We start from the raw sequence: 27,178 nt of genomic DNA on the forward strand, positions 1-27,178 counted from the left end.
GGTTGGAAGGTTCCTCCACCTGGGGCTGGATCTGACTATTGGGCAGCTCTCACCTCTGACCTCTGTTTCTATTCCCCAAATCACCAGAGCAGCTATGCACAAGTAAGGAAGGATGGGTTCTGGATTGGTGTTGTCCTCAGAGATGCCAAACTGTCGGGAGAGAGCATCGGTCTTGGTATTCTTGTTGCTAGGGTAGTAAGAGAGGGTGAAATTAAACCAGATGAAGAGGAGAACCCAATGGGCTTGAGGGGAATTGGGTCTCTTGGCATCACAAATGCAGGAAAGGTTCTTGTGATCTGTCCACATAAGAAAGATGTGCTCTTCTTCCTCCAGCCAGTGTTACCATGCCTCCAGGGCCTCCTTGACAGCAGAAGTTCTCAGTCCCCAATATCATTGTTACACTGCTCAGGAGTCAAACAACAGGAAAGAAAAACACACCGGTACAGCCAAGTATATACAGAAGAGTACCGAGAGAGTACAGCTTCAATGCCAACATCTGATGCATCAACCTCGATGATGAATGGATGGGATGGGTCCAGAGGAACAATGCTTCCTTTAGCAGAATACACATGTATAGTTGAGTGACAACAAACTTGAACTTGCAAGGTCTATACCCAGGACACATACAATCCTGGCAAGAAAATATATCGCTATTTCTTTATAGCATTCTAAAACCTCTGCACTATAGCAGTATAGACATACATTCACCACACAGTTCATCATCACTTTCTCCACCTCAAGGATAATTAGGAATATTTACCTTGCCAGCAATCTCCTATCCCATGTCACAAATTAAAACAAAAAATGTCTGGGCAATAACAGGTAAAAACTACATAACCATTTCTTTACCATGTACTGTATTTATGTTCATTATTTATTTCAGAACCAACAGGTGATCCCAATGATAAGTGTCAAAGACTTGAAGAGAACCAATGTTTTTGACTTAGAAGGGAAGACTAGTGATGAATTTTAAAACTGCTTTGAATACCTAGCTGCAAAGCACTGATATACTTTCATTCATGAATTTACTGCCTATATTGGGACATGTTTTCTTAAAGGACAAAATTATCCTCTTTACATAATATACACTATCAATTACCATATGGTCCTATTAATCAGATTTCGTTAAATATCTAAGATTACATTTATTGAAACCTACAAAAATACATTTCTCCTTGATCCATCAATCACAGAAAAAATAAACTCAAAGTGCTTTTAATTTGCCACGTAGTTAGCTAGCAATTAACTGTCAGTGATCTAAATCATTATCATTTTGTAAAGTTTTCATAGCTAGACCCCACAATGTCAGGCTAGAGAGGAAAGGTCCCTCATTCGCTCGATATGAAACACTAGGTGTGTGATTTCCAAAGGGCACGTTGATGTGAATATCCAGACTAGTCACTGATGGTCGCACAGTCGAGGAGTTTTGGGAAGATAAGGACTCTTCAGGCCTGACAACAGTATCTGTATTGTGCTGGTGTGGAGCTTGGGGTTTGTGGGTTTTGGCAGAGCCCAAGATCATCTTGTTTTGTTGGTCATCCACTTGTTGAACCAGCGAATTATATTCAGAATGAGAATTCTCATGCATGGGTGCTGACTGCTCAGGCACTCCAAGAGAAGGTTGTTCTGAGTCACCTCGAAGCTTATCTAAAGGAGATACAGGCAACAAGGCAACTTGCAAAGCTTGGCTGAGTGGTTCAGAGTTTGGGGATCTTTGCTCTGCAGCTTGTTGGTAATTTTCCTCGGAGCTATCAATTTCCTCATTTCTTAGATCATGATCGCCATTGTATCTGCAGTGCATTCGCTTATGTCGGTGCAGAACAGCAGACCGGGTGAAGCACTTTCCGCATGTCTCACAGTTGTATGGCCTTTCACCAGTGTGTGTACGGACATGACGACGCAAGTCACCGGATCCTGCAAACCGTTTCCCTGCAAAATAAAGCAAGAGACCTTACCATAGGTGCATCATTCATGCTGTTCATCATTAGGAATCTGCTTCCACAAGTGACATGAGCACAGCTATAGTTTTTGAAGAAGGAACAAAAATGAACAAGTATAGAATTTTGTTCATATTGTGCCTGTCACCATCTGCTCAAAACATGTTGCAGCACACAGACTAGCCTTTCTCTACCCACTCATGACACAGAGTTACATGAATTGTATTGGCACTTCCTGGGCAAATAAGCACACCATTTAGAACCACCAGAGAGCATACCTGACCAATATCTGGATTCCACCCACTATCTGGAGAAGCTTGAGCAATCAGTAAGCCGATATACATTTAAGGCAAATAATAGTGGCTTTGGATATCTTAAAGAATTGCTACAGCCACTCAGCTATCAAATCCATGCTAGCTTAGTACATCAGTCATATTCTCCCGTGATTTTCCTAAAATTATTTTGCCTGAAGAACATGACAATTCCCTATTTAAAGCCCCTACTGACACTGTTTCCACCAGCCTTTTAGGCAGTGAACTCCATGACTAAACCACTCTCCCTAGTGATAAAAGTTTTCTGCACTTCATTTGGAATCTTTGATCCTGAACAGTAATGAGAACACACCTTTGGCCCATTTATCCTACTTAAATCAGTCATGCCCTTCTACGGTCTCCTGTTATTTTTTTGTAACTGAAGAGAACAACACAGCTTCTCCAGTTATATTAATAAACCCACCACAAGTTAAGCAGTTATATGGTCGTTCTCCTGTATGACGGATTCTGTGCTTGACAAGCTTCCTCTGCATGTTAAATGATTTCCCACACTGATCGCAAGTGAACAATTTATCAGCACTGTGTGTCTTCTTGTGCTCCTTTAAATTACTGAAGTTACTGAAACCTTGAACAAAGAAGTTTAACATTAATGATATGGCAACATAACGCAACACAAGTAGAACAAATTCCCTAAACCGGTAGTAAAACGCAGTGCTGCTACTAGAATCTCAATGCAGTTTTTAATGTTCTTCAGGGAAGATTATACACAACAAATATCAAAGTATTCTAAGGCACTTCATAAGATCACTTTCTATCAAAAGGATAAGGAGTTTTTGGGTAGCCATCATGGAGTTCAAAGAGCAACTTAAAAGATGAAAGACAGATGAGTGAATAAGTTGTGGAAGGGAATTCCAGAGTTAAAGAGCAAATTGGAGCCTTTTGTTGCCGTGGCTGGAATTACGACTCAAAAATATAATTTAAAGGATGCATGATCAGGAGAATTAACAGGAACCCAATCTACTTTCCATGACATAAATTGCAAATAAAGCTGAAAGGGTAACTAAATTACATAGCAGCATGTTGTATTGGTGCACTGTCACACAGTTCTCTATATTTATTTTACTTGATCAGATGCTATGGCTTGAAAAACAGGGCAAGAAAAAGACACAGCGTGTAAGATACCTGAAATAAAGAAATTGGAAATCCTCACCAAAACATTTGTATTCCTTCTTTTTGTCAGAAAGTTAAACATGTTAAAGTCATATATATGTACAGTAATAGTGAACTATATTAGAATTTATGAATCAAGCTTGCACTATCATCCACTTTCAGCCATGTTTTAATCTTATGGCATTTCAAAAGGCAACCTTACTAAAACAAACATAGCTTTCCATTTTAAATTAGTCTCTGCCTTTCTTTCAAGGTCTAAATTTGCAAATCAACACAAATGAAATATTTGAATCACTAACCTCGACCACAAATGTCACATAAGTGAGGCTTCTGGCCTGTATGAATAACAATGTGGCGCTGTACATCACCTGAGGCAGCAAATCTGTAAAAGGACAAGACTTTAAAGATAAAGTTAATTCTGTTACTTTAAAAACTGCAGATTAGCTTTCAATGTTTTACATTTTCTTATGCAAGAGTTTCACTTTCTTCAAAAAAAATCTTAAGCAAATGTCCAATACCTGAAATCTTATGAATGTCTAACATTATAGACATTTATAGTAACTGTGAATGGTTATCATAGTTCCTTTGAATGCTTAATTTACTTCTACCTGTAGTACAGAAATATATTACATTTTAAAATTCCATTCTTAAATTAAATACACAATCTCTGCCACAAATCCGCTTTTTATACTGTGTTAATAATCTTTCAAAATATTGGAATTATACACGCACAAAATAAAGCATTGCAGTGTTAAAAGTTAAAGTTTTGGCAAATATCTGAACATGTATCCCAACTTAACACAACTAAGGACTCCTTACATCTCAAAGATCATCAACCCTGTATATCCTCTGAACCTCCACTGCATCTTCATTTTGTTTCTCCCCTCAGTTTCATCCCTTTATCAGGGCTTGGCCAGGAAGAAATAACAACATCTTGGCCGTTCCCATCAAAAATAAGTATACCGTTTTGGATACTGTTGGTGGGGATGACCTACCAGGAACAAGCTGCAGTGGTCCTGTCTCTGGCACTGAGGTTGGACCCTTGACTAGGAAGGGGAGGAGGGAAGAGAAGAGAGCGGTATTGATAGGGGATTCTATAGTCAGGGGGGCGGATAGGAGATTTTGTGGGGAAGATCGGGAGTCTTGGATGGTATGTTGCTTCTCTGCTGCCGGGGTCCGAGACATCTCAGATCGGGTGCAGGTTATTCTCGAGAGGGAGGGCAAGAATCCAGATGTTGTGGTCCATGTAGGGACCAATGACATGGGTAGGATGAGTGAGGGGGTCCTGCATAGGGAGTTCAGGGAGTTAGGTGCGAAGCTGAAGAGCAGGACCTCCAGGGTAACAATCTCAGGATTGCTACCTGTGCCACGTGCGAGTGAGGCAAGGAACAGAAGGATTATAAAGATTAATACGTGGCTGAGAGGATGGTGCAGGAGGAAGGGCTTCAGGTTTGTAGATAATTGGGTTTTGTTCCAGGGAAGGTGGGATCTGTTCCGAAGGGACGGTTTACACCTGAACTGGAGCGGTACTAACATTCTTGCAGGGAAGTTTGCTAGTGCTTCTTGGGGGGGGGGGTTAAACTAAATTTGCAGGGGGCGGGGATCCAGAATGTGAGAGAGGATAGCGAGAGGAAGAATAAAGGACAGGTGGGGACTACACGGTTCCGGAATATTAAATGTGTAGTAAAGGAAGGTGGGGCGGAACGAGTGATAAGGAGGACTCATGTACAGAGGGATGGTCTGACGGAACATGGAGTTAAATGTGTTGAAAGAATAAGTAAATTTAGGAAGGACAACAAAATTCTAGGGGCATATAGCCCGATGGGAGTTTGGGGAGCTGGGTTAAGCACAATAGGCAGCGATTCAAACAGAGAGAGGAGAAATGGGTTAAAAATTCTATATCTGAATGCACGAAGTGTCAGAAATAAGGCGGATGAGCTTGAAGCCCAGGTGCAAATGGGTAACTATGATGTTGTTGGGATAACGGAGACATGGCTGCAGGGAGATCAGACCTGGGAAATGAATGTACAAGGGTATACGTGCTATTGTAGGGACAGAAATGTGGGCAGAGGGGGTGGGGTGGCCCTGTTGGTGAGGAATGAGATTCAGTCCTTTGCAAGGGGGGACATAGGGTCAGGAGAAGTGGAGTCTGTGTGGATAGAGGAACAGTAAGGGCAAAAGGACCCAAATGGGTGTTGTCTACAGGCCACCAAACAGTAGCATGGATATTGGGTGCAAGTTGAATAGGGAGTTAACATTGGCATGTGGCAAAGGTAATGTCGCAGTAGTTATGGGGGATTTCAACATGCAGGTGAACTGGGAGAATCAGGTTGGTGCTGGACCACAGGATAGGGAGTTTGTAGAGTGCCTACGGGATGCATTCTTGGAACAGCTTGTACGAGAGCCGACCAGGGACAAGACTATTCTGGATTTAGTGTTATGTAATGAACAGGATTTGATAAGCGATCTCGCAGTAAAGGAGCCATTAGGAGGTAGTGATCACAATATGATAAGCTTTTATCTGCAATTTGAGAAGGATAAGGGCAGCTCGGAGGTGTCAGTGTTGCAGATGAACAGGGGAAACTATGGAGCCATGAGGGAGGAGCTGGCCAAAGTTGACTGGACGGATAGCCTAGCGGAAAAGACAGTGGAACAGCAATGGCAGGTATTCTTGGGAATAATGCACAAGGTGCAAAATCAGTTCATCCCCCAGAGAAGGAAGGATTCAAAGGGGCCACAGTGGTTGACAAAGGAAGTCAGAGATTACATAGCATTAAAAAAAAAGGAAATATGACAGAGCTAAGGTGAGTGGGAGGACAGATGATTGGGAAGTTTTTAAGGAACAACAGAATTTAACTAAAAAGACAATACGGGGAGAAAAAATGAGGTACGAACGCAAGCTAGCCAGGAATATAAAGGAAGATAGCAAAAGCTTTTTTTAGGTATGTGAAGAGAAAGAAGATAGTTAAGAACAATGTTGGGCCCTTGAAGAATGAATTGGGTGAAATTGTTATGGGAAACAGAGAAATGGCAGAAGAATTTAATGAGTACTTTAGATCTGTTTTCACTAAGGAAGACACAAGCAGTCTCCCAGATGTATGGATGGGCCAAGGACATAGGGTAACAGAGGAAATGAAACAGATTGACATTCGGAAGGAAACGGTGATGAGAAGACTGATGGGACTGAAGGCTGACAAATCCCCAGGTCCAGATGGTCTGCACCCTAGGGTACTAAAAGAGGTGGCCCTGGAAATTGCGGATGCATTGGTAATCATTTTCCAATGTTCCTTAGATTCAGGATCAGTTCCTGAGGATTGGAGAATGGCTAATGTTATCCCACTTTTTAAGAAAGGAGGGAGGGAGAAAACAGAGAACTATCGACCTGTCAGCCTGACCGGTGGTGGGAAAGATGCTAGAGTCCATTATTAAGGATGAAATAGTGGCATATCTAGATAGCAGTGATAGGATTGGGCCGAGCCAGCATGGATTTACCAAGGGTAAATCATGCTTGACTAATCTGTTGGAGTTTTTCGAGGATGTAACCAGGAAGTTAGACGGGGGAGATCCAGTGGATGTAGTGCACCTCGATTTTCAGAAGGCATTTGATAAGGTCCCACATAGAAGACTGGTGGATAAAATTAAAGCTCAGGGCATCGGGGGGAAGGCATTGACATGGATAGAAAACTGGTTGGCAGATAGAAAGCAAAGGGTGTTTATTGGAATGGCAGGTGGTGACTAGTGGGGTGCCACAGGGCTCGGTATTGGGACCACAGCTGTTTACCATTCACGTTAACGATTTGGATGAAGGCATAGAAAATAACATCAGCAAATTTGCTGATGATACTAAGCTGGGTGGCAGTGTGACATGTGATGAGGATGTTAGGAGAATTCAGGGTAACTTGGATAGGCTGGGTGAGTGGGCAGATACTTGGCAGATGGCGTTTAATGTGAATAAGTGTGAGGTTATCCACTTTGGGAGTAAGAACAGGAAGGCAGATTATTATCTGAACGGTGTAGAGTTGGGTAAGGGAGAAATACAAAGAGATCTCGGAGTCCTTGTTCATCATTCACTGAAGGTGAATGAGCAAGTGCAGCAGGCAGTGAAGAAGGCTAATGAAATGTTGGCCTTTATTACAAAGGGAATTGAGTACAAGAGCAAGGAAATCCTCTTGCATTTGTACAGAGCCCTGGTGAGACCACACCTGGAGTATTGTGTACAGTTTTGGTCTCCAGGGTTAAGGAAGGACATCCTGGCTGTAGAGGAAGTGCAGCGTAGATTCACGAGGTTAATTCCTGGGATGTCTGGACTGTCTTATGCAGAGAGGTTAGAGAGACTGGGCTTGTATACACTGGAATTAAGGAGATTGAGAGGGGATCTGATTGAAACATATAAGATTATTAAGGGATTGGACAAGATAGAGGCAGGAAATATGTTCCAGATGCTGGGAGAGTCCAGTACCAGAGGGCATGGTTTGAGAATATGGGGTAGGTCATTTAGGACAGAGTTAAGGAAAAACTTCTTCTCCCAGAGAGTTGTGGGGGTCTGGAATGCACTGCCTCGGAAGGCAGTGGAGGCCAATTCTCTGGATGCTTTCAAGAAGGAGCTAGATAGGTATCTTATGGATAGGGGAATCAAGGGATATGGGGACAAGGCAGGAACTGGGTATTGATAGTAGATGATCAGCCATGATCTCAAAATGGCGGTGCAGGCTGAAAGGGCCGAATGGTCTACTTCTGCACCTATTGTCTATTGATTTATTGAGATACCGCACAGAACAGGCCCTTCCGGCCCTTTCAGCCTCACCACCCAGCTGAATAAATCAATATTATTCAGTTTATTAACCCGATTTAATTTAACCCGAGTGCAATCACAGGACAATTTACAATGACCAATTAATGTACCAAACGATATGTCTTTGGACTGTGGGAAGAAACTGAAGCACCCAGAGGAAACCCATGCGGTCATGGTGGGAGTGTACAAACTCATTACAGGCAATGCCCAGAACTTAACCCAGGTTGCTAGCACTGTAAAGAGTTGAGCTAACCACTATACTACTGCGCCACCCCAAATCTGGAATGTTCTGCAGTATCTGCAAACCATCAAGATACTTCTTCTGGTTAAGTCTTCTAAAAGCAGTTCAAGCTACAATAAATAATTAACAGCAGTCCACATTAAAATCTGCAGATGCAGAACATTTAAAGCAACACACACAAAAAGCTGGAGGAACTCAGCAGGGCAGGCAGCATCTATGGAAAAAAGTAAACAGGAAGACCCTTCATATTACCTTTTACCACAGATTTCACAAATGTATGGCTTTTCACCAGAATGTCGTCGTAAATGAGTTTGCAGATTTCCAGCCTGGTTAACAAAAAAAAAAATCAAAATTTAAGCCCACGTATCTCAAACACACAACACAAAGTTATACACAATTTCAAATTATTAACCTTCCACTTGTCTGCTTACCACCATGCTTTTCACTACACCACTAAAATAGAGTGCCCTATCAGATGGATTGATATCTGGAACTCACTGTCAGTGGTGGTGACAGATACAATCAGTATGTTTGAGAAACATTTAGATACAGAACATCAAAGAGGCTTAATGCAGGAAATAGGATGAGTGTGGATGAGCAAAATGATTGGCATGGATGAGATGGGTTGAGGGTACCCTTTCTATGCTGAACAACATTATGACATATAGAAAGGAAGTAATATTTTTAAGGTGCCTTAAAGTCCCCCACGCAACTAAATAACTTGCTCTGTTCTAGGTCAGATATAAAGGCCGATGTACTCTAATACAATTACGTCTCTGCCCATCAGAGGTGTTTGCAACAGCATACAAAAACATAATAACATTATAAAAGATGATAAATCAATTAAACCATGTAAGCTTTATCATACCACATCAAGCATAAGATGTGCACAAGTTATTTAAGTGGCAATTATAGATATACATATTGTGGAAATACATTTGAAGCTGAAATTTTTTATGTATTTAATATTGTGATGTGACAAAATGGAACTTGTATAATCCCAGAGTGCTGTGTTATATACTAAGTGTGTATGTGGCAGGAGGCACGTTCTACTCATTGTTCATTGTGTAACTTAGTTAATGTTGATACTTTGTGTGGCCTTGAATAGAAGTACTGCAGCTGCTAAGTGAAAGAGCTGACTCCTAGAACATATAACAACTAAAGAATAGCCTGAAAACTTGTATAAAAAATGAACTTTGTGAGAGAATATGCAAACTGTGTACAGAAAGTTCAGCAGATCTTTGCTGTACCTTGGCCATTGGAGTTGTGAGCCACCAGTACTACTTGCTGCATTTCTGTGCCACCCTGACTGATGTCTTTAAAATGATAAAAGATCTTAATGGGGAAAGGGACGTGATCTTCTCCTTGCAAGTAATAAATGTGCTTATGAATGGATCCATGTGTGTTTTTGGTACTTTGTTATAAGACCTAGCAAAAGGTACACAACAGTATATAGTTTTAAACCTCACCAAGCTTACCCCAATCTTTACCCTGCAGGTCTTTAACTGGAACAATATGAGATGTTTCATGTTTGAATTGAACTAATTACTAGAATTGTAGTGTATAACTGGAAAGGAAAGCATTGGTCTTTCATGTAAGGATCTATTTCTACTTTTCTGCCAAATGGTTTTAAACTGTTCAAAAAAAAATTGGCTGAATTTGATTTGGAAAGATCTGGACTTGATTAAAAATACAGACAAAATACAAATGGCAACCTCATTGCATAAATCTGTTTATGCCACATGTGCTTTGGTGTTGCATCTATATTGAGGGACAGTACCTGCCTCACTGTTTCACATCAAGAATAATAGGTCAAAGACTGTTGTTACTGGAAATCTGAAATCATGATAGGGTAGGAGACAAAGGAGATTAAGTGACTCAGAGGGGCAATGATGTATAGTAAAGGAATTGACATCGGGGGATAAAAAAGTAGCCAGAGGTGCAAATGCAGAGTAATTCTTTCAAGGGAATACAGAACAAACAGTTTTAGATAAACATGCATTGTGTTTGATGGAAAAGGATTGCACGTGGTTATGTATACATAAAGATGAAATGACAGAGCAAGCAGAATTATTAGGGTAGGCTGCAGATCAGGGCTGGGGAGATTGAATGGAACACTGGACAGTAAGGATGGCAATCAAGTACTAAATGGAGTTGGCACCTTTGATTCATAGAAATTAAGAGGAATCAAAAGAGCAGTTGCTCAGAGTAAGAACAAGTTCTGCCAGGCAGTGGAAAGTGTTATAAACACAAGAGATTCTGCAGGTCAGGATCAATAAACACTAAATGCTGGTCAGGCAGCCTCTATGGAGGGGAGCAAACAGCTGACATTTCGGGTTAAGCCCCTTCATCAGGAGACTTAATAGAGAAGAACTTGTTGGATCTATGTTCTGAAAAGAAACTGACAGACACAAAGCCTTAGGGTGTCTGTAGCGTCTGAATGTCCATGGTGAAGGCCTGATGCAGGGCCCTGACCCAAAACAGCGACTGTCTTTTTGCCTCACAGATGCTGAGTTCCTTCTACAGTTTGTTTATTTTTGCTCCAATTTGTTCCTCACTATGGAGTTTACAAATTCTTCCATCACTGAATGGGTTTCCCTATAAACATAGACATGTCGGTAGGTTGGTGTTACAGAATTGGGAACAATTCAGAGTTGGTAGGCATGTGGGAGATAAGGATTGGGACTGATAAAAATGGCCTGAGAAACAGCATAAACATGAGGAGCTGAATGGCCATCTTCTATGTCACAAGAAATTCTGAACTCTCAAAAAAGTAGTAAATATTAAAATAATAATAATCATCATCATTATGTGCCATGTCGTATGATGTGGGCGATCATTGTTTCCAATGACCATGATTGTTCTTGGCAAATTTTTCTACAGTAGTGGTTTGTCATTGCCTTCTTCTGGGCAGTGTCTTTACAAGATGGGTGGCCCCAGCCGTTATCGACAGTCTTCAGAGATTGTCTGCCTGGCATCAGTGGTCGCATAACCAGGACTTGTGACATGCACCAGCTGCCCATACAACCATCCACCAGCATCTCACGTGATGTGACCATGATCCTGGGGGGGTGGGGGGAGGGTGCTAAGCAGATGCTATATATTATCCAAGGGCGACCTGCAGGCTAGTAGAGGGATGGAGGGCCCTTACACCTCCTTTGGTAGAAATGTACCTCCACTCTGCCACCCTATTAAAATAATATGAAAATAAAAACCATGCCAGTGTTTATGTTCCAACCCACCTCTTCCTATTTTTGCTTATTTACTGTTTTTCCTTCTCTCAAATCCTTGTCTAGCTTCCTCTTCCATACTTCCATTACGTTTGCCCCGATCATTCCTGTGGTAGTGAGTTCCACATTCCACATTTCTTCTCAATTCCCTGTTGAACTTACAGGTGAATATCTTCTTCCCCACAAAAGGAAATACTTTCTCTATATCCCCTCTATCAAAACTTTTTGACAGCAAAAATATAGTTGCTGAAATCCAAAATAAAATCAGTAAATGCTGGGGAAAACGAACAGCAACATGCAGCTCCTCTCGTGACAGAAATAGTGGCACCATCATAGGGCGATGCTTTCTCGCCCACTTTAAAAGGTGAAACACTGACTCTCCCATACCTTGTTAAGTATTTCCAGAATTTTCCCTTTCCCCATTAAGATCTTTTATCATTTTAAAGACATCCATCAGGGTGGCACAGAGATGCAGCAAGTAGTACTGGTGGCTCACAACTCCAATGGTCGAGGTACAGCAAAGACCTCCTGTACTTTCTGTACACAGTTTGCATGTTCTCTCTCTAACCACATGGACTTTCTCTGGGGCACAAGTGGTTTGGTAGGTTAATTATCCATACTGTGTGCAAGTGGTAGGAAAATCAGGATGGAAATGATGGACACACAAGACAGAGTGGATTAATGTTATAAGTGAGGGAATGCGATTGACAGCTGGTATTCACTTGATGGGCCAATAAACTTTTTATGAAAAAATATTAAATGTATTTTATGAATATTCACCCCTCAACCTTCTTTAGTCATACATAAAGCACGCTCATTTTTTTTGGCGATTAATACACCATGATGTTTTTGGTATTACGTCTACATTCTCTTCAGTGTCTCTGTATATTTTCTATAACACGGCAACCAAAAGAGAATGAAGTGAAAGAGCTTATCGTCCAACGTTGCTACCTGCCCATGATTAATGTTCGTAGAATACTAATGTGACAATGTGATAACAGCTCCTTTGGAACACAAAATAGAAGTGATTTAGTGCCCTGTCACCCTACACAACACCACACATTCACATCGTTATGTGTTTTAAAAAATCTTTAAACACATCAGATATACACCAGAATAATTTATTATTAGATCACTGGGTTATGCTGTAATACAAACTGACAGAATCCATACCAGTCAAGGTACCAAATTTGGACTCAATAAATTTCAACTATATTTTAAATGCATTTTTATTTTTACCTGTGAAAAGTGCTTCCCACAGATGTTGCATTCAAATGGCTTTTCTCCTGTTAAATATAATGAAATATTGATATCAGAAATACAAAGTAGCAGATGGAGATTAGTAACATCCCCTTATACAAAATAGAAGTAGGTTTTAGCATCTTTAAATAAATCTCATAATTACGAATTTGTGTCAAGTAGGCCATACAATTCTAACTTAATTACATTTGCTCTTTTGGTCCCCCTCACGTTAACAAATCGCCTTAGAATAAATTTTATTTTGACTTAAGACTTCAATGCATAGTAAAGAATTGATTAACAAATAACAAGGCCAAGCAGTTACAAAGGATAAAATGTGATGCTTCTGCTGTGGCATTACTCAGAAAAAATAGTTTAAAAATATTTTAAAGATATATGTTACTCATTTATTATTTGTATTTCAGATTCTTTGTACATGAAACTGTTATTCTTTTTACAATTAGATGCCAGTGAGCAGTACTGTCCCACAAGGATTGTTGCTGCGACACTCGCTGTGATGCAATATACATGAATAACTTGGATGTAATCATGGAAGGCAAGATCACATAGTTTGTGGATGACATGACGATTAGAGGAATTGTTGATAGTGTAAAAGGTAGTTCTAGGTTGCAGAGAGATATTGATGAAAAGGGTTGTAAAATAGCAGATAGAGCTTAATCTGTGGGCAGTGATGCTTTTTGGGAGCAGCTAATAAGGTTAGAATAACCACTATGAATGGTATGGTCAACAGAGGGACTTTGGTGTGCAAGTTCATAGATATTTGAAGGTAGCAAAGCAGGTACATAACATGGCTAGGAAGGCATATGTGATTAGTCAAGGTATTGAATGTAGAAGGCCAGTGTTGCTCAGACCTCAGCTGGAGTACTGGGTATAGTTCTAATCACTACCCGATAGAAAGAATGTGGTTGTGCTCGAGAATCAGGTTTCATATCACTGGTATATGTTGTGAAATTTGCTGTTTTGCAGCAGCAGTACGTTGCAATAAACGTTAATAAACAAACATATAAATGACAATAATATATATAATTAAATTATACAAGTAGAGCAAATAAAAAGAATTAAAATATTGAGGTAATATATATCGGTTCATTATCCATTCAAAAATCTGATTGTGGAGGGAAAAAGCTATTCCTGAAATGCTCAGTGTGCATCTTCAGGCTTTTGTACCCCCTCCTTGATGGCTGCAATGAGAAGAGGGCATGTCCTGGATGACGGGGTCCTTAATAACCTACTTTTCTGAGGCATTGCCTTTTGAAGGTGTCCTTGATGCTGGAAGGACCGTGGCATATAACATTATGAAGGGTATGTTTAGACACCCAGAATCTTTTCCCGAAGGTAGAAATGTCAGACATCAGAGGACAAGCTTTTAAGTTTGGGGCGGAGGTAGAGAACATTTAGCATAAACCAGCATGAAGATCAGCACAATATCAAAGTGCTGTACTGTCTTCAGAATAGACGACAGGAAAACTTTCTGCATTTCAGATCTGGACAACAGCTTTCAACATAACATGTTGGGGGGGGGGGTGAAATTTAGGAAGGCTATGAGAGGGACTTTCTTCACCTGGGGGGAGCATTTCCTGGTAGGCATTTAAGTGTTCAGATGAGGTCTTGAATTGCTGAGGCATAGAGGCTCTGGACCAAATGTTGGGCAATGAGTAAAAAGGAGTAGTGTCCACAGGTTAGAGTAGACAAGCTATGCTGAATAGACAATAGACAATAGGTGCAGAAGTAGACCATTCGGCCCTTCGAGCCTGCACCGCCATTTTGAGATCATGGCTGATCATCTACTATCAATACCCGGTTCCTGCCTTGTCCCCATATCCCTTGATTCCCCTATCCATAAGATACCTATCTAGCTCCTTCTTGAAAGCATCCAGAGAATTGGCCTCCACTACCTTCCGAGGCCTACTTCAATCCTGTATGACTTTATGATTCCATAAAACAATTATACGCACCTCTCTATAAACTGTCTTGATGAAATCAAGATTTATTAACAACAGAATAATAAATTATTACTGTCACTAAAAATGAGGCCAATTGTTTTCCTGAAAATATTTGTAGCTGCTCTGAAGTTATTTGAATCTTCAACTGCACTAATATATTAAAATTAGATTTTAACCAAGTGTTCTTTATCTTAACAAGATTATGGTCTGGTTATCTGCTGATCTGCATGTTCAGAGTTCCAGGCCCTATCTTGCTTTTCATTTGAATGAGTACTTTCAGATACAACTTCAAAATCAATTACTGTTTGTGAGTTACAGTACATTCAATGGAAATAGAATGTCAACTAACATCATTTTTCTTTAGATTGTTAGATGTTTTTATACCTTTGTTGATACATGTTAATGCAATTAGAATATTATGGGGTATATTTATATTTATATGGGGGTTGTACTGGATACAGAGCAGAGGGCTTCTTAAGCAGTAACTGCACCATGTTAATAGTGAGGTTTACACCCCCATCCATCATAAGTAACAAGGTGATTTTTATTAAAAGATGGTGGACAAAACTAAAGTAGTGTTGATGCAAACTTAGCAGAAATAAGCAAGAGTTTAATATAGTCCAAAGAATATGAACTAGAATTAAACAGGACATCGTGAAAAACAGAAGAGATAGGAGCTAGTGAAAGGATTGAGCACAGTGCGAGAGAGACAACCAGATCAAGGTGTGTTGATGTTTGTAAAAAGTTGGCTCAAGAATTGTGACAGAGATTCTGAAAGTTCATTTTCCCACAGAACTTTACATCATATTCAAAAGCATTGAGTCCCCTTTATGAAGTTGCTTTGTAAATGAGAGGCACATTACACTATCTTGAAATTGATACTACTTGGGCACAAATTACTGGGCACTTGCTGAGAAGTGCCTTGCTTAGATGATAACAAGGATGATAGACTGCAACAGGCTAAATATGGGCTAGAAGAAAATGTCAATGTTTCAGAGAACAAGTCAAATAAATACAAATATTTAGAAAACATATGTGTTTAGCCATATTATAAATACAGTGTTAACACCGCAAAGATAACCCAATTGCTCTGAAGATCTTTAGGGCACTCAGAGAGGTACGATGCAAACATAGTTTCCATTTAACACACAATTAAAGTCCAGCATCATAAAGTGAAGAGTGAATCTGTCACAACAGCCTTAACCTACAAATCTTGTCTGGAGTCTCACAAAGTATTTCACTAATGAAAATATTCATCAATGGCTCACTGTACAAAGAACATAGATTACAAATACCTGGGGATACGAATTGACAATAAACTGGACTGGTCAAAGAACACTGAGGCTGTCTACAAGAAGGGTCAGAGCCATCTCTACTTACTGAGGAGACTGAGGTCCTTTAACATCTGCCGGACAATGCTGAGGATGTTCTATGAGTCTGTGGTGGCCAGTGCTATCATGTTTGCTGTTGTGTGCTGGGGCAGCAGGCTGAGGGTAGCAGAATCAACAAACTCATTCGTAAGGCCAGTGATGTTGTGGGGGTGGAACTGGACTCTGACGGTGGTGTCTGAAAAGAGGATGCTGTCCAAGTTGCATGCCATCTTGGACAATGTCTCCCATCCACTCCATAATGTACTGGTTAGGCACAGGAGTACAACCAGCCAGAGACTCATTCCACCGAGATGCAACACTGAGCGTCATAGGAAGTCATTCCTACCTGTGGCCATCAAACTTTACAACTCCTCCCTTGGAGTGTCAGACATCCTGAGCCAATAGGCTGGTCCTGGACTTATTTCCACTTGGCATGATTAACTTATTATTATTTAATTATTTATGGTTTTATATTGCTTTATTTCTACACTATTCTTGGTTGGTGTGACTGTAACAAAACCCAATTTCCCTCCGGATCAATAAAGTATGTCTGTTTGTCTGTCTGTCTAAAGCACAGTTCAGGCCCTTTAGCTTACAATGTTGTGCCAACCATTTAATCTACTCTTAAATCAACTTAATCTTACATTCTCACATAGCCCTCTATGTGCCTATCTAAGAGTTTATTAAATGTCCCTAATATATCTGGCTCAACCACCACCCCTGGCAGAATGTTCCATGCATTACATGATAATTTTAATTTCCCTCATTTCATTGGAAAAATTATTATAGTTTTGTGCAACATCTAAAGAATGTACATTAAATATGCATTGCACTATTAGTAAGAGCACTTAAATCCAGCAATGTGGAAAATCTGTCAGCCCAGTACTACTGAAGTTCCATGGATATCAGATTAATGGAGTTTTACTGTACATCCCAAATCAAAATTTAACCAATAATTGTCATTAGCAGGGCACTAAAAATATGACATGAACTTTATGAGAAACATACTGGCGCGCTTCCATTGGTAAAGGCATGGACACACCTGAAACATGGCAAAGGGGCACTCTGGGAGTTGCCTATTTTAGAACACAAAGAAAAATCCTTTGGTTGGAGTGTCAACTGTGGGCAAAAAAAATGTACCAAACTTTGCAGACCAGATGGAAGGTTGACTATTCATTAGTTGTAATCATTTTTCAGGGTCAGAATTAGAAACAGATTTATTACCACTGTCTTATATGATGTGAAAATTGTTCTGCAGAAGTACAGTGCAAAGTCAGAAAATTACAATTAATTATAATGAGGTCGTGTTCATGGACTCTTCAGAAATCTGATATTGGTTTCTAATTAATTCTTATAAATTGCACAAGACTATTAGAATGTATAGTAATAAAAATAAGATTTAAAAAATATGAATTTAAAAATGTGCTTTTAACATTTACTATACCTGTATGAGAACGTCTGTGTAACTCGAGATTGCTTGGGTGCTTAAAGGTTTTGCCACATAGTTCACAACAATATTGTTTCTGCGACTGAACATTTGAGTTATTTAAATGGTCAAGAACTTCCAAGGTATCTCCAGCAGTTGTCCTGCCACCATGCAGCAGATCATTCCCAGCCAAAGGCGAGTCAGCTTGTTTTTCATGCTCCTGGTCTTTTTCCCTGGAATCACTGCTTTGACGTTGATTCTCTTTAGGCAGCTGTTCTGCAGCATGTTCATTAATTTTCTCCATTTCAATTGCCTCATTCAATTTAGGTTGTACGGAGGTTGACTCAAGCTGTTTCTGGGACCTCAAATACTCATACTTCTTCAGAGGGATTGTCTTTTTCAAGAGAGGCAACTGCCTAATGGGTTGAGGTTCGATGTTCCCTGTGCTCTGACTAAAGGGCCATCTTTCTTCTGTGTGTACAGTCATGCCTGATGAAGAGGACTCCTGACTGCCATTAGTGCATTGAGAATGATCAAGGGAAGACACATCCTCAGCAGTTACTGCTGCTCCTAATCCATCATCAAGATCTTCTCTTCCTGGTTCCCCTTGGCCGTTATTGAAAAATTGTGGCAGCTTTTGATTAAACATTTCTTTACCATAACAGCTGTATAATTTAGTAGCCTGTTGAGCATTTTGCCTCACGGGATAAACTGAGGAATTCCTCTCTGAAGGTCCAGGAGTTTGGTTCTGTAAAGTGGCTGATATTTCAGCCTGGGAAATATCTGGAAGAGGTCTAAATAAAAGACCCAATTCCTGTGCTTTATGAATGTGGTTCTGTATTCCAAATGAACAGTCACGGTTTATCTCTGTTGCATCATTATTCTCTAGCATATCCTCGGTGTCAGTTGTCAGGGACCCATGTAGTGAAATGACCCCAGCCCCTGACAAATTGCTGGTACTACTGATGACACTAGCTGAAGCCTTCAGGAAAGTATAACACAAACTAAGCACATTTGGAACCTGCAAACACTGAGCAATGTCTAGTACCGCCTGGACATTTTCATGGCTAAGATCAAGGTGCGAGGTGTACATAAAATCTAGAATTTGGCCAATGCCGCCAACATTTTTAATGTCCAAATGGAAGACGTCACGACTCTGGCCTGAAGAATTCTGAAATAAGGTTCTGGAAGTTAATAGACACAATACACAATTAGTTTGAGCTAAATAGATACAATACACAATTAGTTTGAGCTAAAGAGTTTCATCAGGTTTCTCTGTAGTATTTATTAGAAACAGTAATGCCATAACTAAAGTCTCCAAGTACAAAATTAGATACATTTTCATTATTACTGTAAACACTCTAACAAAGGCATTTTAATTCACTAAAGCAAGACAATTTAACAGTTCACTAAATCATAACTAAGTATTCTCTACAAGGAGGGGACTTTTATCAGTTAATAATTACAGCTTTCTTGTAAACTATGGTATTGAAAACTCAGCCCTTGCATGCCTTGAGAAGATTTGTCACTAGTGTTACTAACTTGCACCGACTTCCAAGACCACAGCTTATTTCAAATTTAAGTGTTCAAATAAAATGCAATCAATATTCTCTTTGAATATTTCTTGATTATTCAAAAGAGAAACATCATCAAAAAGAATTACTGAAAAAATTTATAGGGATGAATAATATTGGTGATGTACCAGAGGTTACAGAACAGAGCCACAAGAAGGAAATGTTGTTGCTAACTTTGTTCTGGAAATGAGAGATGTTGGCAAGTCTACCATTGCCATGAATTACAGACAAAATTTCATAAATGGGCATGACAATATGTTGAAGAGATACCTTCAGAGATTTTAGAGAGTTTCAAGTTCAGTAGCACAGACCAGAGGAATTAGTTGGTGAATATGAAGTCAGGCTAAAAATATTAATAAGAAGTTGAAATTTCCGAACCTTTTAAAATCAGACACTATGGGATTCTTCCATGTCTGGAATGTTACAGGACAGAGTTTTGGCAAAACACTTTCACACACTGGAATTAAAAGAGCAAGTTCAAAGAAGTTCAAAAAAGTTCAAAGGTGACCAATATGGACATGGTCCTTAAATACATGAGGCTGTTTTATGCAAGACGAGAAATAATAGAAAAGGTGATTGCAATGTATTCTACTTAGGGACATGTCTGTTCCAAGAGGCTTGGTTAGGAAATCGTCAGGAATGTAAAAGGTGGGGAAGCGGAAAGTCATGTGGCTATAAAGCTGTCAGTCATAGATGACACCTGATCTCAGAACAGAATTCAAAATGGCTGTTGTCATACTGTAACAAAGTTGAGCATAGTATAGTACACTAAGGTGAAAGGCCCCAAAGAATGTAATCGCCAGTGAAAATGGTATTTCAAACACAAAGGACAAGCTTAAACTTAAGCAACTGTTACAATGGAGTACATATGGCGGATTGTGACAAGCAGGTGGAAATATACGTGTTGAGTGGTATTAATTGTGCATCCTAGGCCAAAGATTCTTGGCCGCCTAATTAATTCAGAAAGCAAATGTAAGAAACCAGATTGGCAAGTCAATTAGTTGCATAACAAGGAATGTATCAGGAATCCTCAACCACTTGAGGCAGAGCCAAAATGCATTATTTTTGCTTTACAGGGGAGGGGGACTACTGCATTGCCAGAGACAGAGGAGTCCAATTGCTCAAAGTTGTTATAGGTCACATAAGCAATCATGGGCATGGACTGGATTGAGCCACTCAGACTGAGGTACTGCCCCTGTGGAAAAGATCAGTGTTCGATGGTGAAGGGATCCAGGAGTCCCTCGTGTTCAGGGTGCAATAGCCCCACCCAAACAGAAGACTAGTCAGGTGGGAAAATAAACAATAGCAACTGTGAAAGGAAAGGAATTGTTGACAATTTCAGCCATCTGCTGTCTCATACATCTCCACAGCCTCATTTGAGAGGCACCAAGAGTTTGTAGAATTTTCAGAACCAGAGTCATGAAGTGTAGCTACAGTAAAAGCAGCCACTGAAAATGATGGACTACAACTAAGATGGACAGCTCTCTCCACAAGGGTAGGTAGGGTAAATAAGCTAAGGTAGTAATAAACCACACCACTGCAGATGCAACTTGCTGCGAGCATATCCAAACAGGAAAGATATGTAAGGGTGAATGGTAATCTTAATATTTCCAGTTTGCCATAGGAACAAAAAATAAACCTACCATGATCTGAAACAAATCAAGAGTATTCTTCAGAAGTTATGAATTTGCAGTGCTGAACATGCAGGATGCTGGTAGGCTCAACTGCATTTACTCTAATGCAAGGAGCCCCAGGATATGTTGGATGAGCTTGGAGCATGAATGAGCACATGCAATTACGCTCTTATTGTAATCACGGAATCTTGGTTAACTTGGGCATTACTCGCAGCTGGGGTACAGAAACTTCAGGCATGACAAAGGAGATGGGAGGAGGGGTCAGAATCAGAATTATTATCACTGACATATGATGTAAAATTTGTTATTTTGTAGCAGCAGTACAATGCAAAGACAATAGACATAAATTATAAAAATAAATAAATAATGCAAAACAAAGGAATATTAAAGAAGTGTCAGTGTAGTGTTAGTAGTAGTGAGTTCGTGGACTGCTCAGAAATCTAATGGCAGAGAGAAGAAGCTGTTCTAAATTGTTGAGTGTGTGTCATCAGATTTCTGTACCACCTTCCTGATGATTGTGCTAAGAAGAGGACATCTCCTAGATTCTGATGGTCCTTAATGATTGATGTCACTTCCTGAGGTAGCACCTCTTGTAGATGTTCTTGATAGTAGGGAGGCTGATGTTCATGGTGGAAATGACTCCGTCTATACCCTCTGCAGCCTCTGTGCATTGGAACTTCCATTTCAGGCTGTGATGCAGTCAGAATGCGCTCCACTGCACTTCTATAGAAACTTGTAAGAGCCTTTGGTGACATACCAAATCCTCTCAAGAGTCTTAGTGATGTAGAACCAGTGATGTACTTCTTTGTGACAGCTTCAAAATGTTGGGCCCAGGATAGAGCCTCGGAGACGTTGACACCCGAACTTAACTCTGCTCACCCTTTCCACGGCGGACCTCTTGTTCAGATCTAACAACTTTCCCTTCCTGAAGTCCTTGGTCTTGTTGACACAGGACTGCTGTTGTTGCAAAACTATTCAACCAGAAACTCTCTCACTCATATACACTTCCTCATCAGCATCCGAGATTCTACCAACAACAGTGGTGTCATTGGAGAATTAATAGATGGTATTTGAGCTGCGCTTTGCCACGCAGTTGCATGTGTAGACAGTAGAGTAGTGAGCTGCTCTACTTTACTGCGATGTTCTCCCTAATAATATTAGGGAGGATCATCAAACAAGGTCAAGTGGGTAAAATTTGGGAATAAAAGAAGGGTTAAGTTGGAAGGTATAGCTCTGAACAAATTGTTCTGATGAGATTACTTCCAGTGAACCTGGCATAGATGAGGATGAGGAGACTCCAAGGCTTCTGAGAAAGAGCACAGTGTCAAAGAGACTTTTGTTGTTTACAGAGTTGCTGGATCAAGCACATATCTCCTGCCTGCAACGTGGAGTAATTTCAAATATCCTATGAGAAGTGTGTCAGTAGGCACAGACTTAATGATCTCAGTCCGACATAGCACAGTCAGCGCGAGATGCTGCTAAAGCAATATCCCAGAAAGGGAAACTTAGGAAGACAACTTTGTAGTTTTCAAATAAAAGAAGAAAGCTTCTGTCCCTACCAAATAGAAAACATTGAAAAGTTTGATGCAGACAGTATTTTGAATTAGATGCTTTTTGTTATAATTTAACTCATGAATCGTCATTTCAGTTGAAGACATTAAACGTGACCTGTAAACATATTATCAGCAATTACCGATAGGAGACAATTGTGATGCTTAGAAGTGTTTACTGTCTGGAAGACATAACCAGATCAGTAATTCTGTTGTCAGTTATGTACATTAGCCAAAGGCAGGCTGATACTAAAATAACCCAAGCATAACTCCAGTTCCCACTTTTAAAACAAGTCATACAAGTTGTTGATGCCTACCTGAAGTATTGGCTAAATGCTGCCAGCACATTCTTATGGGCCTTAAAGCAAACACCCTTAACCACCAGCATGCAGTCACAGAGAAAGCCCTGGATTCGCTGCTCATGAAGCTGCTGTAAAAGATGGCAGCTGTGGCTTCCTAGAGATTCGGCTGCCATTCTTCTGCTAACCTTGAAGAGAAAAACAGTCCACTTCATAGGAGGTCGAAAAAGTAATTAATACGATATGCACAATTCTGGATGTTGCCAATAGAGACACAAGACTATAAAAGTAGGAAGGATGCTTAAATTTTATAAAGCACAAACTGAGAGAAAACTGATTAAAGGATCTGAACTGATGAAAATTCTGGTCAGAATAGATAGTGGGAGATCACTCCCTTTGCACAACAACTGCTTGGAAGCTGGAGTGTGCTGCCTGCAGATGTGGCAGGAGTAGGTTAGATTGGAGAAATATATCGTGGAGAGAAAACTGCAAAAGGGGTAGTGGAGAGAATTACGCAGGTGAATTGGCGGCAGGGACTTCATTGGCCTAGTAGCTTCCAGTGTGTTAACTTTAAAGAAGAAACTCTTCACAAATAATGGAATGCAATATATCACGTAAATATAGTAAAATCATGCTCTGTTATTTAATGAGATGTACAGGGTAAAAGGAGGCAATGGATAGCTGCAATTTCAAAAATCTGTACGGGCTTACATTTCTATGTGCAAAACTTATTCCTCTGCAGTTAAATTGCCTCTGACTTTAAGTCAATCATTCTTCTTCAGAATAATACATAACTTACTTCTTTCATCTTAGTAGGCTTGGTTTAAAACTATGTTAATCCAGAGATTTATACTAAGTGGAAAAAATACTTTTAATTTGTTAACTAGTTTACCTTGGAAGTATATTTCTTACAAACTACAATTCAAATACCTACCTTTTTGCCATACATTACAAAAGTGCCCAGCTTCTCACAAACCATTAATCTCTACAGTCAATGAGTCACATGGATCATTATGATTTCCCTCCTTTCTACAGCATCCTTCAAGTCTGATGAAAGGTTTTTTCCCTCTCCCCAGAGATGATATCAGACTTGAGGATACTTGCCCAACATTTGTTTTTATTATCCAATTTTTAGATGGACTGCTTACAATACATAGCTGTAAAATTGTTTTTTATCATTGAAAGTACAGGAAAACTACAACTGTCCAGAAAATGCTTGTCCACTCCCTTTCAACTCACCAGGGCCCATTCCCATGCTTCCTTTCCCACTCACTTGGCTGCTGATTCCCATGCTCCCTTTAAACTAATCAATTTATTACAATACTGTCTCAACATCCTAAAAATAAACTGAATTACAAGTGTAGGAGCAGCAATTCTATAGAAATAACATTCAGTACAGGAAATCTGCTAGTCTGGCAGCACCACGGTGCTGAGTTGTGTGGGATATTTAGTGTTAGTATACAAAGGATTAGCCCAGCACGTAATTTTGTGACATAGAGTACGTAATTCGGCATCTAAAATGCAAAATTTTGAACTGTTTTTGGAAGCCAACAAAAGAAAAAATTGAATTTGGCATTTGGAAAGAGTGGATAGGAAGGCAAATGGCATATTGGCCTTTATGAATAGAGGGTTGGAGTTTAAAAATAGGTAAGTATTATTTATTTTTATCAATTAGTGAGGCCACTCCTGCAGCAGAGTTTTGGTACCCTTATTTAAGAAAAGACTGGAGGCTGTCTAAGGGTTCACAAAGCTAATTCTAAGGATGAGCGGGTTCTCTACCAATTAGCCTATATTAGAAATTAGGCTTAAATTCTTTGGGATTTTGAAGGATGACAGGTCATTTGCAAACATAAGATCCTGGGGGGGGGGGGGTAACAACAGTAGATGTTGAGATGTTTCTATTAACAAAAGAACATTGAATAAGAGAACAAATTTACAAGATAAGGTGGCAGTCATATTTCAGGAACTCTCTACCCCACACTATTGCAGAAGCTAGACCATGGGGTGGGGGGGGGGTAAGCACTTAAGGACGTGGTAGATGAATTTTTGAAAGATAATGAATTAAGATCCATGAATTGGGGCAAAGAAGAGGAGACCCACAGCAGGAAAGTCATTTATCATCTTGAACTGAAAAACAAAATTGAGGGGATACATAGCCTACTCCTGCTCATATTTTACATTCTTGAAACAATATATTTAGTAATGAAACACCAAACTCACAGGCATTCATTTTAATTTTGACCTTAAGATCAATTAGATTGTCTCTATTTCCTTATGCCAAAAAGGTAATTTTAGCCCATTGAATGAATGCAGCTCAGAGCAACTTGTTTATTTATTGGGCTGAAGTGCGAAACAGGCCCTGCCAGACCTTTGAGCCACGTCGCACAGCTACCCCGATATTAATCCTAGCTTAATCATAGGGCAATTTACAATGACCAATTAACCTACTGTGGAAGGAAACCGGAGCATACAGAGAAACCCCACGCAGTCATGGGGAGAACCTACTGTAAAGCATCGTGCTAAGCTCTGCACTACTGTGCTGCCCCAAATTCCATTCTCTAGGGGCAATTCACAGTCGTCAATTAACCTACCAAGCCATATATCTCTGGGACGTGGCAGGAAACTGGAAAACCATGCAGTCACAAACAGAGAACAATACAAATCAGGATTAAGTTACTTGCTATTCTGATGTACCATTCCAAATTTGCATTAAAACAGGAACTACATGGCAAGTCGGGCAGCATCTATGGAGAACACAACATCATTACACCTAGTCTGCTGAAAGATGTTGTACAAAAACAGTAACATTGTTCCTCACTCTACCTATATAGTAGATCTGTCAAGTGTTTCCATCATTTTCTATTTTTATTCAATTTCCAGCTTCTATAGTCTTTTGATTTTGGACCAAAGTCTACATCTATTTAACTAGTTAATTAGATACAAATATTTAAGATTAGGCTCATGCTCATACTGGAGATTACAACATTTTAACAGAGTAACAACACAGACACCATCATGGCATTATGCATTTAAATGCATTAAACTTCACATTTCTTCTTTACAAGTTTTCATTCTACGGCAATTTCTTACCTTCAGACAGGTTGCATGGTCTCCTTTCTTGTATCACTGCCAAGCCTTACTGAAGGTTTTCTGATTCGGTTTCCAGGACAACAATTACTAAAGAGGCCCAATTACTTAAAGAGGACGTTGTGCAGTCTCAATTAAGAACATCAAGAAGATGAGTGGTGAAACTTGAATGCGAACACGAAGGTGGTGGTAGTAATCGAAGCAGCTTGTGCCTTGAGCTTCAAAGCACCTTTTTTTTGACAATGGGTCACATCAGAAGTTGTCTATTTGCTTTGTTGAGGAGAGACGCAGGGCGGGGACGCTGATAGGCGACAAACAACTGGAACGAGCCCCGGGCGGCCCGCATTGGCGGGCAGGTTCCTAACCGAATTGCCCGTGGATTTCACTCCCCTCGGTCTCCATTTTCTCTCTCCGGTTCCTTCCTTAGCATCCCTGTCTCCTTTCTCAGCTTTCCCTTGCAGCGAATTCCAGCGGCCCCGGAACCTCGGGCCGGGAAGGGTGGACGGGAGGGAAGGAGCGGAGCGTTGTACCCTTTTCCGGTGTCGCACGTGGAAAGCACTCGGGTTCGGTGGCGTACTGACTGGTAGTGATGGTCTTCGTTTATGTTTGTAAGTGTGAATGTTGTAACTGTGCGCGGATGTTCTGGGACCCCGCATGCAACCAGAATTACCCATCTCTAAACCATCCTGACAACTTTTAATTCAGTTATCTGTTTGTTTTATTTCTGGCCTTTACTGGTGTAGTTTAGATACTTTGGTCCGTTTTCGGATATGATTGAATCGTTTTTCTCCCTGGCCCGATTTTGTTTTAAATAATGCTTCCATCGTTATTAATTTTCAGCCTGTAATTCCTTTACCTTGTACTTTTGAATTCTGTATAAACGCGGAATACGACCAGAAAATAGATAGTTTCAACATTTCCAGTGCTTAGAGATATTACTGTTTCACAAGTACGGGACATCAACTCGAATTGAAGTGGGTTAGGGTTCAGAAAATCAGTAATTCATAGAATGAAACATTTGCTCTGCCGAATGGTTGGTGAAGGGGTTGTTACTCACTCTGCAAAAATATGAATTAATTTAACCGTAAGCTTATATCAGTGCACTTTATATCCAATTAGTAGTTTTTGTATTATAGTTTAATGCAAAAACCATGGCAGTTTCCAGAAGCGCGGTATAATTGGCTAGCTACAATGAAGAGGGATGCTCGTCAAGTCTCTATCTTTGACTAGACTGCCTTAACAATCACAGCAATCCATCTCTTGCCTAAATAATGTTTGCAGCAACATCCAAAAAAAGGTTGACGTTCTGTGTTTACAGGCTTAACACCCAGCATGCATTGAAGCTGCCTGTCCAAACCTTCCGGATGCTTTTTTCAGTTGCCAGCCTGCCTAT

The 27,178-nt window shown here is 40.1% G+C and overlaps 2 protein-coding genes across 6 annotated transcripts in view; one reads left to right on the top strand and one right to left on the bottom strand.

The window, feature by feature from the left end:
• Positions 1-856: 856 nt before the first annotated feature.
• Positions 857-26,261, bottom strand: zbtb49 (zinc finger and BTB domain containing 49). Of its 3 annotated transcripts, XM_073043113.1 has the most exons (8): positions 25,789-25,919; positions 22,717-22,886; positions 17,660-18,825; positions 12,882-12,928; positions 8,665-8,738; positions 3,679-3,761; positions 2,673-2,834; positions 857-1,929 (listed from the first exon to the last, which is right to left on the bottom strand). In XM_073043113.1, exons 2-8 carry the CDS (start codon positions 22,872-22,874, stop codon positions 1,250-1,252), a joined length of 2,370 nt encoding a protein of 789 aa, XP_072899214.1. In that variant the 5' UTR covers positions 22,875-22,886; positions 25,789-25,919; the 3' UTR covers positions 857-1,249. The 3 variants fall into 3 exon arrangements, with proteins under 3 accessions (XP_072899214.1, XP_072899216.1, XP_072899215.1); XM_073043115.1 differs by lacking the exon at positions 22,717-22,886 and having other exon boundaries at positions 25,789-26,261; XM_073043114.1 differs by lacking the exon at positions 2,673-2,834.
• lyar (Ly1 antibody reactive homolog (mouse)) overlaps positions 26,256-27,178 on the top strand; it is a 38,059-nt gene continuing 37,136 nt past the window's right edge. For all 3 annotated transcript variants that reach the window (XR_012098666.1, XM_073043116.1, XM_073043117.1), the window contains exon 1: positions 26,256-26,393. The gene's annotated coding sequence lies outside the window, so the exon portion shown is untranslated. The remainder of the gene's footprint in view (positions 26,394-27,178) is intronic.

The sequence above is a fragment of the Hemitrygon akajei genome, chromosome 4 (genome assembly GCF_048418815.1).
Source record: "Hemitrygon akajei chromosome 4, sHemAka1.3, whole genome shotgun sequence".
NCBI classification, from domain to species: Eukaryota; Metazoa; Chordata; class Chondrichthyes; order Myliobatiformes; family Dasyatidae; genus Hemitrygon; species Hemitrygon akajei.

Bases quoted from the DNA above. Each gene is read 5' to 3' on its own strand.
- zbtb49 (XM_073043113.1), bottom strand. From the start codon at position 22,874: ATGGCAGCCGAATCTCTAGGAAGCCACAGCTGCCATCTTTTACAGCAG. The intron at 8,739-12,881 runs GTAAAAATAAAA...TTTGTTAACCAG, and splicing joins GTGGGAAGCACTTTTCACAG to GCTGGAAATCTGCAAACTCA. The intron at 1,930-2,672 runs GTGGGTTTATTA...TTTATTTTGCAG, and splicing joins ATATAACTGCTTAACTTGTG to GGAAACGGTTTGCAGGATCC.